The sequence below is a fragment of the Myripristis murdjan genome, chromosome 16 (genome assembly GCF_902150065.1).
Source record: "Myripristis murdjan chromosome 16, fMyrMur1.1, whole genome shotgun sequence".
In the NCBI taxonomy this organism is placed as follows: domain Eukaryota; kingdom Metazoa; phylum Chordata; class Actinopteri; order Holocentriformes; family Holocentridae; genus Myripristis; species Myripristis murdjan.
This window is the reverse complement of record NC_043995.1, coordinates 10,931,299-10,946,352: the sequence shown is the minus strand read 5'-3', so window position 1 is coordinate 10,946,352 and position 15,054 is coordinate 10,931,299. Positions and strand designations below refer to the sequence as shown.

The 15,054-nt window shown below is 40.6% G+C and overlaps 1 protein-coding gene across 1 annotated transcript; it reads left to right on the top strand.

Moving 5' to 3' along the window:
* Positions 1-440: 440 nt before the first annotated feature.
* On the top strand, positions 441-14,963 carry colec10 (collectin sub-family member 10 (C-type lectin)). Its single transcript, XM_030072079.1, has 8 exons — positions 441-555; positions 5,377-5,448; positions 10,360-10,431; positions 12,654-12,707; positions 13,191-13,286; positions 13,386-13,597; positions 13,754-13,969; positions 14,904-14,963. The coding sequence occupies exons 1-8, from the start codon at positions 441-443 to the stop codon at positions 14,961-14,963; spliced, it is 897 nt and encodes a 298-aa protein (XP_029927939.1).
* The last annotated feature ends 91 nt before the right edge of the window (positions 14,964-15,054 follow it).

Genomic DNA, 15,054 nt, shown 5'->3' with positions numbered 1-15,054 from the left:
TAAATAAAATGAAAAAATATAAAATATATCAATGAATAAATTCTAACTTTACCCCATTACTATTCCTCCACTGTTTTATATATGTAATGTGCACCCAGTTAAAAACAGTCAGGCTCTGGAGGCAAGAGAGGCTGAGGAATGCGCTCATCTGGTCAGTGTTGTTTGACAATATGACAAGTGAATGATAAGACTCTGTAAACAAGTGTGCATCCGTAACTGTGTGTGTATTGAAGTGCGCATGTGTGTTCATTAGTGCTGCACAGATCCAGTCCTCCTGGTTATATATTTGCGCAATTACAGAGCAAAAGCAGGATTCTTACTACAGCCACAACCTGCTAAAAGCAAATCAGGATTGTCGGACCCTCTGCGGTTTGATGGTTTTATAAGCGCTACAAGACAGTAATGACCGTAACCTAACTGCTGGACTGGTATGGGAGATGATGTCGGGGGGATTTGGTGAGAGGTTCTTGATGCTCTGTGTCTTTTCAGCTGTATTCAACTCCCTCCATGCCTCTACAGAAGTCTGCACCAACTCTATCCTGCCTGGAGCTAAAGGTAAGGCTTGTCTCCATTTTGTGCACATATGTCTGTGTTTTGTGTTTAAACTTGGTTGAACTTGACAAAAATCTTTCCATCAAAAATTCCATTGTTAAAAAGAATCATATATGTGTATGTAGTGCAAATTAAGACACCAAACATGTCATGTCTCCTGTTCAAGCACCATGCATCTTACCTGTCCTGCAACCTTGTTATATTCTAAATAAAGCTATCAAAGATTTGTTATTCTTGGGAAAGTCATATTTCTCAAATGTTTAGTTTTTGGTGCTGTGAATTTGATCAGTGCAGCCTTTGCAGTATTGTTTATTTGTAATGCTGGAGAAAATTTAAGCATCTTCCACTGACACTGACTTGCAAATGGATAAGACCCTCATTTAAATGGTAAATACATGATTGTCAATGGAAATGTGCAAACCACAAAGCTCGCTGAATGGAAAATCCCATTGACAAAATACAAGAGTGGGGAAAACCACCCGTGCTATGTTGGAGGGATGAGAGAGCTGATGAAAAAGGCACCAAGCATGTAACGTCCTGCAGTTTATTAGCTCGCAGTCTGCTGCTGCCCATGGTCTTCTGGAGGGAATGCCTCCCCTCGATGTTTTTGCAGTTTTTTACGACATCCAGTAGCTTGTTCTCCTGCTGATTCAGACAGCCATAACTGTGTGGAGACAACACACAGACCTAATAAACCACACAATAAGCTGCATTATTTTTTGCTGTTTGTTTTGCAGTACTGAAAAAATGGCTTTGACATCTGGTTCAAAAGGAGATATTTCTTGTTGAGTGAACATGCAGCATCTGGCACTGAATACTAGGGGTGTGCATCTCCCCCATGGAGACTGTTTCAATATGTACCTCAGTACATAATGAACAATACAATTTATCTAGATACATTTTAAGCAGCCAACAGTTTGCTATGATACAATTCAGCCCTGTCAAGATATGCTATGATGAGGTGCGATGCGATGCAACACAATAGCATGACTCTACATTTTGACTCAATGTTATAGTTCTACTGTTAGTTGCAATCCAGCACCAGGAGGGAGAGAAAAGGAGTATGTTGATACTACCTTTTCCATGCTTTAACCTCCAGCTGGTGTCACTCACTCTCCCGAAGTGACTCGATGAAATCTCTGAATGTGCACCGGGAAGTTAGAGCAGCTTGTCACTACCTGAACTGTGCCTCCTGCCCAAACAGCACTGTGATCAGTACTACAAATGTGCAACTCTCAACTGCAAGACAACAGTAAAAACCTGAGCTTGTTCGCTAAAAATAGCATTGCTTTCATGTGCTTTGCAAATCGAATGCAGGAAGGTTGTTGCCATTGCCTTAATGAGCTGATAACCTGAATAAGCAAACGATAAAGAAGACTGGCTTTGGCCAACAAAGTTAACTTTGGCTAAGAGGCTCAGGTTTTTCAGTTTTACTGAAAAAAAATAAAAACAAAACAAAGTCTTTTTTGGACTAAATGGGGTTTTTTTTAGCTGTGGCTCATTGAGGTGCACATGTGCAAAACCGATAGGGATCGGGTAGCAACCCATGTATTTCACTGATGTTTTGCATAAATGTGTTGCAGCAAAGTTTCCCATCTGTCTTATAAAATCCTAACTTAGTCCACACGCTCTTTATGAACATTTGGCGGTGCAACATCAATTTTTTCACTGTTGGTCAATATTGCTGAGGAACTGAAGAGGAAAGAAAGGAGCATCAGCTGCGTTGCCAGATGGGAATTTTTAAACTATCACGCTAGAGGATTAAAATGATCGTATTTTGAAAAAAAAAAAAAAAAAAAAAAAAAAACAGACAAGACCAAACTAAGAGAAACCATAGGCATAAATGTGGAATTTGAAACAGGAGCCGAATATTTCACTTTCTCACAACATCGCCTGCAGGAGACCAACATGCTCTCTCTTTTGCGGACATGTGCACATCATGCTGCAACACTATTTGTGACTATTAACAAGAAAAAACAATCCTGAAGCAGCAGTCAGGTAATACATGCATGCATGAAATGGCGGAATTGCACATTTGGCCACATTTTGGCACTGTTGAGCGTACAGATCAACAGTGATGCTCACATAGAGGGATCGCACAGAAATGGCACAGGGAGCGAGGAAACAGGAAACAAATGCATGCAAAATGAAGTAACAACAATTAGTAATAAGTAAGTAATTAGTACATAATTAGCTGACGTGAAAAAAAGTCACATGCATGACATATCAGGATGCATCAATATACAATGTGCTGCATCAATTTTCTGCAATTCACAGCTTTGTAATGATAGAGGCTATCTGAATCAATGTCGCCACATCTAACACATTAAACCCGGTACATGTCAATGCATCGTAAATCATCACACCCCTTTTGTGTACCTTATTAGGCTAGGTGCATGTAGATGCATCGTGAATCATCACATCCCTATTGAATGCCTTATTAGGTCAGGGGTCTGTCAGTTCAGCTGTGCAAACAAAGCCTTTATCGGGAGATAATATGTAACCAGAAGAAAAATATACATTAGGTACCACGAAAGGATATGCTTACGTTACCTCCAATCTCATGACCAAAGATTATTTTACCATATTGCTTGAACAACAAAGTCCTATCCCATTAAGTCCATTTGACCTTTTGGGTAACCTCTTGTGGGAACACAAGGGCAGAGTCAACAGTAACATCACATACTTTATATGCACACTCACACTGAACCACATGGAGGCTTTGTTAGTTTTCCATTGGATGGAGTCAGTCCCATTGTGAATGTGTGTATTTAGACAGCTGTTACTGAACCGAGCTGCTTATTTGTAAGACTCATCACAGACACTATTGACCAGTCTGTCTGTGTGTATGTATGTGTGTGTTTTGAATGAGTTTTATTTTTAGACATAACAATGGTTAACAGTGCAGTGTGGCTGGTCAAAATAGTTCAGGTCATTGGAATAATTAGGCAGCTTTATTAAATTTCATTGGAGTTTGTTTACTGTGGGCTATTTCATTGAAATCCTTGAATATTAAAATTATAAATCATCTTAAGTTGGCAGAAAACTTGGAATGTGCTTTTATCCTCTTGTTTGTCCCGCAGATAAATTGGTTGTTGCACTTCCTCATGAAGCAGCACAGGCACGTTATGTGAAAACTCGATGACATTCGTCATCTTCATCACGCCAGTGTAGTGAAGGCGTATGAGTCATTCTACTGTATGTGTAGTATGAAACTTTCCTCTGTTATGCAAGCAGAAACACTTTGATGTGCGGTGAAAAACGTCATATCAAAAATTCAAAGCCTAGCCAGCCTGAAGAATTAAATAATCCATTTTCCAAAGCCCTTCTCCAGGCTAATAGACGTGGTCGATTTTTAATTTCAAAGCTCATCATTCAGCAACATAAAATGTACCAGTCTAACCAATGAACAGGGGGTAAATTACAGCGCTAATAGACAGATTCTCTTTCTCATTTTCTTGCCTCATGCTTTTTTTTTTTTTTTTTTTTTTTTAACCAAAATGGGATGCCCCCACTAAGGACACACCACTTCCATCCGATTTGTGCTTTCATTAGTCTGACTCACAGGATGTAGACTGTAGGTATAAGCCTGCCTCTGGGCGACTATTTCAGTCGTCATTCTCCCTTTCCGTGTGTGTGTTACCAGTTTCAAAATCCCCGTTGCTACCTGAAACAACACCCTCTGAGCAAGTGTACATGTGCCAGCGCACCAATCCATTCCACGTCACACAAGCTTCTGTGATATCGGTTTAATGACATGCAGCTATGAAATCATCTATCATTTATGGTTTTAATGAGTCCAATGAGCACCAAAACAACTTCCCCCCGACACTATTTTGCAAGGGCACCATCGCCACATCCTGTGCTTAGTGCCAGCCAAGGCGATTGTGATTGGTTTAGACTAATACAAACAGGCCAGGGTGTTTTTTCCCCTACAGCAGGATGATAGTGGTCTGGTTAGGCGAGATTATGCTTTCACAGCTAAAATGATGCAATAAGTCTTTACTGATTTTTGTTTGAAAGTAACCAAGTACTTGATGACTTTTTACAGAGCCATTGCATTTTCTTTTAAGCAATATTTCAGACAAATGATAGTTTAGCAGCCACCCAAGGTCCTTTCTGTGTGGAGTTTGCATGTTCTCCCCGTGTCTGCGTGGGTTTCCTCCGGGCACTCCGGTTTCCTCCCACCGCCCAAAGACATGCAAGTTAGGTGAATTGGAGAAGCTAAATTGCCCCTAGGTGTGATTGTGTGTGTGAATGTCAGTGTTTGTCTGTCTGCCCTGCGATGGACTGGCGACCTGTCCAGGGTGTTTCACTGCCTTCGCCCTATGTGCGCTGGGATTGGCTCCAGCACCCCCCCGCGACCCTAGTGAGGATAAGCGGTTAAGAAGATGAATGAATGAATGATAGTTTAGCAGAGAATTATGTGTATTACAACATTATAGAATGGCAATTTACTTTTATAGCATGGAAACGTTTTTGTTCAGATAAGCACTCAGGGATAACCTCGAGCACATGTAGCCTAGTGTGCTGTGACAGTTCTTGGCCTACTATTGATTTGAATTGAATATGAGTAGCATCACCCTTTGATGGTTCTGAGGGCGCTACATGTCACTGGGAATGAGCCAAAACCAGATGAAAGGAAGCCAGCCTCAACTGTGTTCAGGTGCCTTGCCTCGGCTGAACCTACTGAACTGAGCTATATGTGCAAAAACCTAATGGAAAACATACCGCAGTGTGCAATCACGGATCATGGTCGACATGTCCTATTCCTATGCACATTCCCTCTCAGACTAACATTTATTTGACCTTCTTTACTTCAAGGAGACCAAGGTGAAGTTGGAGAGAAGGGAGAGCAAGGGAGGCTGGGAAAAAATGGACCACCAGGACCTCCAGGTATCATCCACTGTTGCCACTGCCACTCTGTTTAGTGCCAGTTTTACTATTCACCAACCCAGTTTCTCTAATACAGCCAACCATCCATATGCATTCAACTTGGAGTTTGATATTTATGCTCAAACCAAAAAGGACCCAGCAGGTTCAGTTTGTTTTGGCCCAAATTTCTGACTTAATTGCTCAGTTTGGGTAGGTTTCATGCTAAAATCTACAAAGAACTGTAAGTCAGCACATCCACTACTCGCTGTAAACTTTGTTTAGTATGTGATCATGGACCAATAATGCCTATTTATTCAGCTCCAGTCTGTGAAGAAGAAGCAGTTATCTTTTAGGTTCTGGTTGGATTTGGAGATTTAGATGACACTGTTTTTTGTTTTTGTTTTTGTTTTTTTAGTCAAGGTTAGGTTGGACTAGAAAATTTGGGCCTGAATTAAAAAGGGAGATTAAATGTTGGAACAGAAGAAATTCGCCTGACTTTAAACTACATATTGCATTTGGCTTTCAAGAAGATGTCCAAAGTCCTCCCTTTAAAAAAGAAAAAGAAATTTGCTCCAACGGCCCTGGTAACACATACAGCTTACTTGCACTATGCTCTAGTTTCTTACCAAATTAAAGTGTTATTATATGTGCATGTAAATGTAACCCACATGAAGTGAATTACTGAGAAAACCCTACACTTACTATCTTTTACGAGCATTCTCCCAACATACATTACAAGGGCTGAAAAACAACTGAAAAGGGAAAAAAGGGCAGGAGAAAATGAAAGGGGAACTACAGCCTGACTTGGCTCCGCTTTGTGCTGTTTTTGCATGGGAACATAAAATCTGATTTCATCCCTATATGACTCAAAAAATATCACTTGCATTGCTGGTATAACATGAACAAACAATGACACCTTCAGTTTCCCGCCATAGCCGACCAGCTTGGCTTTGTCCTGGCAGTGGGTTTTGCTTTTCCCAGCTTTCGACAGCTTACTTTGCCGTGCTGTGTGGCACATAGAGAGCCCTGCTCTGCTCCGCTCGCCTCCAGACCCACAGCCTCACACGCCTGTGTTTCTGTAGAGGAAGCAGACGTGTTAATTGCTGCTGAGGAAAGCAGTGGCGTCCCGCTTCGCCATATGTGTTCCAACTGGGCTGGTAGTCTCGCTGGCCAACCAGCCAGGCATATAAAGTACACAGATGTCTCTCACACACACCCAAACACACACACACACACACACACATATACACACACATTCTTGGGCCTGCATTCTAGCGCTCAAAGGCGTGCACACAAAGAGACACAAGAATGCAGATGTACACCTACACACACAAATGCAGGAGGGTGTATAGATAGTGTATGCAGACCAACACACACACACACGCGTATATCTCCACACACACACACACTCAGGCAGGCAGGCAGGCATTGGTTCCTGGCTGCCCTCTTTCTCTGGGCAGATGTTTGCTTTATTCAGTACACTTCACAGGTTCTGACACACACACACACACACACACAAGCACGTACGCCCATACCAGCAGACACACCCTCCCAGATGTTGTGCGCACACACACCCACACACACACACCCCCATTCCGCAGACACACACACACTTCTCTCATCAGAGTGTGTGAGAGACAAATGCCAGGATTGTTTGAGTCATTTCCAAAAAAAAGGAAGGAGTGAAAAAAAGAGGAAAAAAATAAACTTTGATGTCTGCTTTTTCAACTTTTCAACTCAGAGGCAACTTTTCAACAGTATGGCAAGCCTAATCATTATGGTTTGCTGTGTGTATGCTTACCGTAGGAATGAACACAGGTTCCTATGATGTCTTCTAGCTGCATTATGTCAGCAGCTCAATGGGGTGACGCATGTATTCCCCGTTTTAGTTTAGGCCTCTTTACAGGAAATGTCAAACAGTCACTTATTTAGAAATGTTTTTAAAAAAGGAATCCTTGACTGTTAATGATGCTTCCAGAGGTCCGGTGGGCAACAAAAACAGTATATTGCTCACAGTCTATTAAAGTCAAGCAGTTATCCTACATTTGCACTTGGGGCGAAAAGTGTACTAAAATATCGTGCTCAAGAAGTACTGTTACCTTTCTGAAATTTTACAGACCTAGAAAATTGCTCAGTAAAAGTAAAAAGTAGCTGATTTAAAATATATTTAGAGTAAAACATAATTACTTACATTTTAGAGAAGCTTTATTGCTTCATTGGAAAATTTGGAAATGACAAAAATGAGGTGCACAAACAAAGTAGGGCTAGATTGCGCTCGCTCACTCATGGCGAATAACAACCGGCCACAACTGGCCAGTTTATGTCAGTCCAGTTTCTGATGCTTACGGGCAGCCAAGAAAAACAGCACTCTGTAATGAAGGTGATTTAAAATGTAGTGAAGTACAGTTCCCCAGAAGAAACCTACTTAAGGCAGACTAGGTAGTTTCAAAAGTCACCGCTTTGTTATGATATGGTAAAAGATGATGAGTGCTAATTCATTTTCAACAATTTAATTTATGCGTGCCTCATGAGTTCAGCACGGGGCTTTTGCCACATTACAACCCAAAACATAATGTTCTTATGGACATGTGATATCAAAACTTTGGGATTCAAGAGACACTTAGAAGTGTTGGATCAATGCCAGCAGTGATCAGAGCTAAGATTATGAACCTAATGGGTTTTATCCCTCCTCAAACCTTTAAATCAGTAAACAAAGTGTTGTGGCCTCCCCTATGAAACTACATAGTATACCTTTAACTAAAGTAAGATTACTTATAATACTAAAAATACTCGTAATGGACAAGGAAGCAAAAAGCTACTCATTTATGGTAATGTGAGTCAGTGTAATTAGGCTGCATGCATACAATGCGGTTTGCTCAAAACTGCTCCTGAAGTTGTAGTGGGGAGTTCTTCCTTTAAAGTTTTAGTTGCAACTGTTAGGACAGCAGGCAACAGAGCATTTTGTGTATTTGCAACACTCTGGTTCAACTCTGAAGCATGGCTAAAAGCTTTTGCTGCTTATTACATGCCTTCTCCTCTATGATAAGCCACTATATACAGTCTGAGAAAGCAGAAAGCATTGTCACACCAAATTGTCATTGAACAAACAATGCAATGTTGAATTAGCTTTGTTTAGTAATTTCATCTCTTGGTTTTTAAAGACTGTATTAGGCACTGGGAATTTGGGAATTCCCACCGATGCGTGTCCTATTAAAATTCCTTAAAATTTGTTTTAACTGTGATGTGTGCACCCTGATTGCGGTGAAAAATGCTGCCTTTGCCTCTTTTATCCTGCAGCAGCTGGGGAATTCAGACGTTACACCAGTTAGAGGGGTTAGCCATTGTAAAGAGCAGAGGGGAATGATTGGTGGGACTGTTATCTGGAGGTTCAGATAGACGGTTAAACTGGCAGGCATACTCACTGGAAAATCACATTAATTACTTGCTATAGACAGAGGACAACAGTGAGGAGGAGGGAGTCTGTTGTGTTCTCATGTTGCTCGATATGAGGTCACCTTTTGATGCTCCATCTGTGGCACTCAAGTGGAAAATTACACTACAATTACACTGAAATAGTGAAATTACCCATAGGCCAAAGCTCCGCAGGACTCCATAGGACCTCACACCTTTCATCAGCCCTCCTCACAAATCAGCAAGTAGAAGGAACATGAGAGAGGGGGAAATGGGAAATACTTGTGAATAGGTGACTGTGTATGTGTGTGTGCATGCATGTGTGTGTGTGTGTGTGTGTGTGTGTGTGTGTGTGTGTGTGTGTGTGTGTGTGTGTGTGTGTGTGTGTGTGTGGTAAATCCCTCCAAAAGCCACTGGGCTCTCCAGTGCGTCAGTTATTATTTCAAACGCCATCCATTTGCAGTTGAATGGTTTCCTGAGGAAATACTCATTCAGGTCCTGGCAGAAAGCCTTAGTCTTCCAGTAGTTTTCCCATACACACACACACACACACACACACACACACACACACACACTTTCTCCCTCTGATACTCTCCCTCTGTAACATTCATTCATTCTTCATCACCTTCTCACCTTCTCCATATCCCTCTCAACCTCACATGTCAGTTTTTCTCTTAACACTGTTCTAAAATAGGTGAACAACTCTGAGTAATAAACTGAATAAAAATTACTTAATGTGGGCCAGGATTCACAGATTAAAGTTAATGTGCGTAATCAGATTACTATAATCTGTTACTCTTCAACCCTTTAAGGCACTTTGGTTCAGTTTATTATCCAGTATCATTAAAGTTACTGTGACAACAGAGTAATCAGATTGCCTGTTATTGAAAAAATTATTTGTTTTTGAGTATATGAGAATATTATATTACTTATGACATTTTACACTGGGTATTCAGTGATCTGTAGTGAATTACTTTCAAAAAGCGGAAATTCCCACTTTGTGTTTCGACATATCCAGAGCACAAAGTCTCTCTTCAAGCCCTGAACATGCTCCCAGTACAAACTGCTTTTGTTAGTGCCCAACATAAATCATCATTTTTTCCCCAAATTTATTTACTGGCACAAAATAATAATAACAGTGTCAGTTGAGGAGCAAAGCAGTTCAGACATGGTTGGAAGAAACCCCCAGGACCTGTGGAGCAAATTTCTAAAGGATGTTAGGAGCATGCAATTATATTGATGAGGTTTGCTATAACAAAATAATCACAAAATGAACGGAAAAATATAAACATCGTGGTAAATAGTAATATTTGGTAGAATGTGAACGACCAGATTGAGACGACTTATACTTTAAAGAAATGTTTTCAATGTATGACGATTCAAATTTAATCATTCTAACCCCATACAAGATGCCCATTAAAGTGTGTAATAAAAATCACTGCGCTGCATTGGAAAATAAACCAGATTTCGTTAATTTCTCTAATATTCTTTTCTCCTCTTCGTCATCGCCGTCTTCCCCAGGAGTGCCGGGAGAGACGGGGCTTAAAGGAGACATGGGTCACACGGGGAAGATGGGGCCTGCTGGAGACAAAGGTATCACAACAATGGAAAATCATTTGAATCCCTGGAGAGTTCATATGTTTCCTGTATGCATCTGTAAGGTAAACAGTTTCTGTCTCTGGCTCTCTCTCTCTCTCTCTGTAGTCTATCCCACCTCCAATTAACCCATACATTATGTACAGTACAGTAAACAGTAATCAACCAGGGAGTTCATTGCCACAACAACCTGTGGGAGGGAACATCGGCTGTCAACAGAAACGCATGAGCTTTCCACAGGACTTTAATGGCTATATAACTGCGTAAAAATCGAAATGTAATTGCTCTGACAATACAGAGTCGGTTCAGGTAAACAAGACGACGTTCCCTGGAAGAGAAGCCTTGTTTCCATCAGTATGTTCAGGTTGCTGTAGGCCTCCTCGGCTTGGACAGCTGCTCCGTAACCATCCACCCACACAATTACAGAGGACTCAAATCAACATACTTATCAGTCCTTTGGCTGGTGCACTTAAAGAGGAATTCCACCAGAATTGGTCATTAAGTTGTTTTTGTGTTTATTAGATAGTTTCTTCAAAAATCCCAAGTTTTCCGTTTCTTTATTTTTTCATTTGTTTTCTGTTTCAATTATCACCTCCGAAGGTAAAAGAACATACAATCCTATGATGTCATTTAACAACACTGCACTGAGATGGTTCAGAGAATGTTTATCTTGTTTTTATGGGCGGTTATATTCCCGTAACTTTATTAAGCATTCTCATTTTTCTCAGTATTCTCGGTGGTTTATGTGTGTAAAGGAAAATGCCTGTCCATAAAGTTTTCTTTCAACTATTTCAAGCAATGCAGTTAATGCAGTTTGGTGATGTCACAGGACTGGATTCTGAGAGCTCATAACTGAAAGCTCATAAAACACCTGGGGGAAAAAAAGTGGGAAAATTTAGGGAAATAGCAAACTCATTCAATTGCTCTTCAACAGAGCATCTGATCATGTTGTTGAGGAAAACAGCAGCGATACAACGCTTGAAGCGGACGTGCCATTGTTTGGCTGAGCTTGTTGACAGCTCACTGCAGCTGGCACACTGCAGACATAGGAAACGATGCTCATTTACATGTCAGTGTCTGTAAAACTGTCCTCTGAGACACCAGCAGGTATCCTTCCTATCTGCTCTGCATTGCATAATTCCACTATTATCTATGCAGAACTGAATGTGGGTTTGAGGGAAAGGGATAGTAGCTATATTATACAGTATCTCAGACAATAAACCATAAAACTATGCCTAATGATGAGTGAGTTCATGTGGAAAAAACAGCCAACTAACTGCATCAGGTCTGTTTAGAGGTATTGTACTGTAAGCTGCGCCAGTTCTCCCCTGAGATGAACACTTAACTGTCTGGCAGCATTTTATTTAATAAGCTAACAAGCTGATATAATGGCAGCATGGTAATAAGTAAAGTCTGTGGCAGGAGTCTCAGTGTTTCACTTAATGCAAATATTTAGACATCTGTGTCAGGCAACTTGGGGGAAATGGATGGAAAGTTGCAATTTCTTTGATGTTTTGTAGGAAAGCCAGCTTAACATTCAAATGATCAATAAAGTGGCATTTACAGTGGTTTATGATGATACTAAGTGAGTTATTCTGCTGCTTGAAGTCAAGGTATTCTTGCTGAAAGTTTCAGCTAAATGCCTAAATTCTAAATGCATATCATGTTGGTATCAAAGAAAATAACTCAGGCTTGTCAGGTTATAAAGGTACAATATTTCACTCTTCCTCAAACAAAAGCAACCTGGGGGGATGTTTGTACTGCAGCCCACTTCCCCTATATTTGCAACTGCCAGTTGGGAGGGTCCATTTCAACAGGAAGGCTGAAGCATGGAGTGATATTTCTTTGTTTTTCTAGAAAGTCTAAATCACATGAACAAACATTAGTAAAATTTTACCCAGATTTGTTTTTTGTTCTTTTTTTAATTTATGTTTTCATGTAGCTACAATTGAAAATATTAGAACAGGGTTACAAATCTTACCTGAGTAAATCTGGCCTTGTGTGCAGCAAAGTGTAAAATAGTGTAGCATGTATGGTGCTGCCATCTAGTTGTCGTCTTTTGTAACTACATCATATTATCTCCTAAGAGAGACAGACACTGGGTGGGCATTTAGAGATGCCATGATATCAGCACATTTACATTTGCATGTCACACAGATAAAAGTGGGTATATTCTAATAATTGATTTGTACTGTTATTTCTGTTCTTGATTTCTGTAGGTGACCAAGGCGATTCAGGTTTGGATGGACCTTCTGGTTTAAAAGGGAAACCAGGTGAGATGGTTCACTGACAAGGCTAAAAATCCCCAAGCTCATTGTCACCAACATGATGTGAAACAGTCTCTTTACTTTATTCATTTTGAAGTAGGTAGATGCAGAAAAATGCAAAATATTATAATACTGTTATATGTCATAAAGGCATTGTTTTCCTATAAAAGTCCATATAGACCACAGAAATTTGATATTACCTAATATGATCAAAATGCAATCTATAGGTTTATATAATTACTTATCATCCACTATAAGCTAGGTAAACTCAACACATGATGCTTTTCACATGATAATAACTGAGAGAACAACTGCAGGCAGATCCTAGCTACAGTGACAACATACAGTATATCTGTAGGTAATCATGAATGGGACTCACACAGCAAGATGATCCTACACTAAGACTTGTCATATAATGCAAGGAGAAGGTGGTTCTGTGCTATTACTGTCTATAGTTCATAATGCATGAGCCTTTGCTTCATCCCTCAGGCACAACTTGTGACTGTGGCAGGTACAGGAAGGTGGTTGGACAGTTGGATGTCAGCGTGAGCAAGCTGAGGAACGCTGTCAAGTTTTTAAAGAATGGTAAATCCAGATTAGCATGATATGCGACAATGAGTGAGATACAGTCAAACTGGTAACCACTTCATAATAAACTTTAAAAGTTAACCCTGTCCTGTCCAGTCATCCTAGGGCTGAAGGAGACAGAGGAGAGGTACTACCTGTTGGTGAAGGAGCCCAGGAGGTTCAGAGATGCTTCAATGAACTGTAAGCTAAGAGGTGGCACCCTGGCCATGCCCAGGACCAGCAACTCCAACTCCCTCTTAGCAGACTACATCAGTCATGCAGGCCTGACCAGGGTTTATATTGGGTTGCAGGCCCACGGCAAGAACACTGTAAGTGGATTTTGTGCTGGGTTATGAACTTGAATTTACATTTTTCAAAGAGTGTGTAGAAGTTTTACAAAATAGGCTGTAGATGCTCAAAATGTTGCTGGAAGTTGAATGTGAATGAGAACTTCTTACACTCTGCATTACTTTTTTTGTCCTCAGGAGGGAGCAGGCCGTTATGTGTATGCAGATTCCAGACCTTTACAGGGTTTTGCAGCTTGGAGTAAAGGCGGCGAGCTAATCCCCAGTGTACCCCCCCCAACCAACTCCAGCTGCGTGGAGCTGCTCAGCACCGGGACCTGGGCTCATGTTGAGTGTGAAGTCACCATGTTCTACATCTGTGAGTTCCCAAAGAGCAGGAGAAGAGGAGGAGGAGGAGGAGGAGAGGGAGGAGGAGGAGGAGAGGGAGGAGGAGTTGTCACAACTGCTTTGGCATCATCATGATGGACTGGATTGATTACTGAATGACTCATTACTTTAGAATTGCACATATAGTTATAAAAATCTGGATTATATTTTGTGCAAAAAGACACTTCACACATTTGTTAACTATATGTGATTTTTTTTTTTTTTTTTTGATAATCAGAATCACCTTATATGTACAATAAAGGCTTTTTTTCTTGGCAGTGTTGGCAACTTATACATACTGGCACCTGGTTTAAATGGACATAAACTAGACTGCATTATAATTGTTACAACATCTGGTACGATCATAAAAGAAGAATTTGTTTGCATTTGTATGCATTTTGTCCAATCTATAGTCGATCATTTTCATTTATTTTGTTGCCATCCAAAAAGCAACTAGCAGTGGCTTGAAATTTGCTTGAGACACATACTCAATACTTTGTGTTTAATACCACATGAAAACCTACAGTGGCGCTAAATCCTCTCCTCTGTCACAATTCTACTATCACTGTATTTTTAAAATGCTTCATAGTTCATATCAGGCATGGTGAACTGAAAGTTGGCAAGTTTCACTCTCAGGTCAGGCCACTACACACATCTGCTGCAACTGGGCATCATGTCAGTCTCATATAAATTCTGGCTATCATGATATTATGAAACATTCCCATGACTCACTACCTGAACCGTTGTGAGAAACATCTGAGGGTTCTCTTCAGATCTTTGAAGGAGTCATATAGAGGGTGGCCCTTGAACCGTATTATAGTCTGTACCTGCTATTTGTAAACCTGTATAGTATTATGAACTCTTGGCATTCTGGGGTCATTCAGATCTTGTTCCTGTCCTGTAATACTGAGAAAGATGCTTCTTCATTGTCAGACTAGTAACATGACCTGTGTTTGTCCACTAGGTGACACTATTGGACAGTGGCACAGATGTGTCATTACTTCGCAAACTACTGGCAGGTTGAGCCTTGATGAGAAAATAGAGCTGTAATGAACTGTGCCTTATTGATTTCGCCACCCTGTGAGTGGATTTTTTTTTTTTTTCAAAGCCTTCAA

Coding starts and splice junctions, on each gene's coding strand:
- colec10 (XM_030072079.1), top strand. CDS start 441: ATGTCGGGGGGATTTGGTGAGAGGTTCTTGATGCTCTGTGTCTTTTCA. Junction 10,432..12,653: donor GGGGCCTGCTGGAGACAAAG/GTATCACAACAA, acceptor TGATTTCTGTAG/GTGACCAAGGCGATTCAGGT. Junction 13,598..13,753: donor AGGCCCACGGCAAGAACACT/GTAAGTGGATTT, acceptor TTTTGTCCTCAG/GAGGGAGCAGGCCGTTATGT.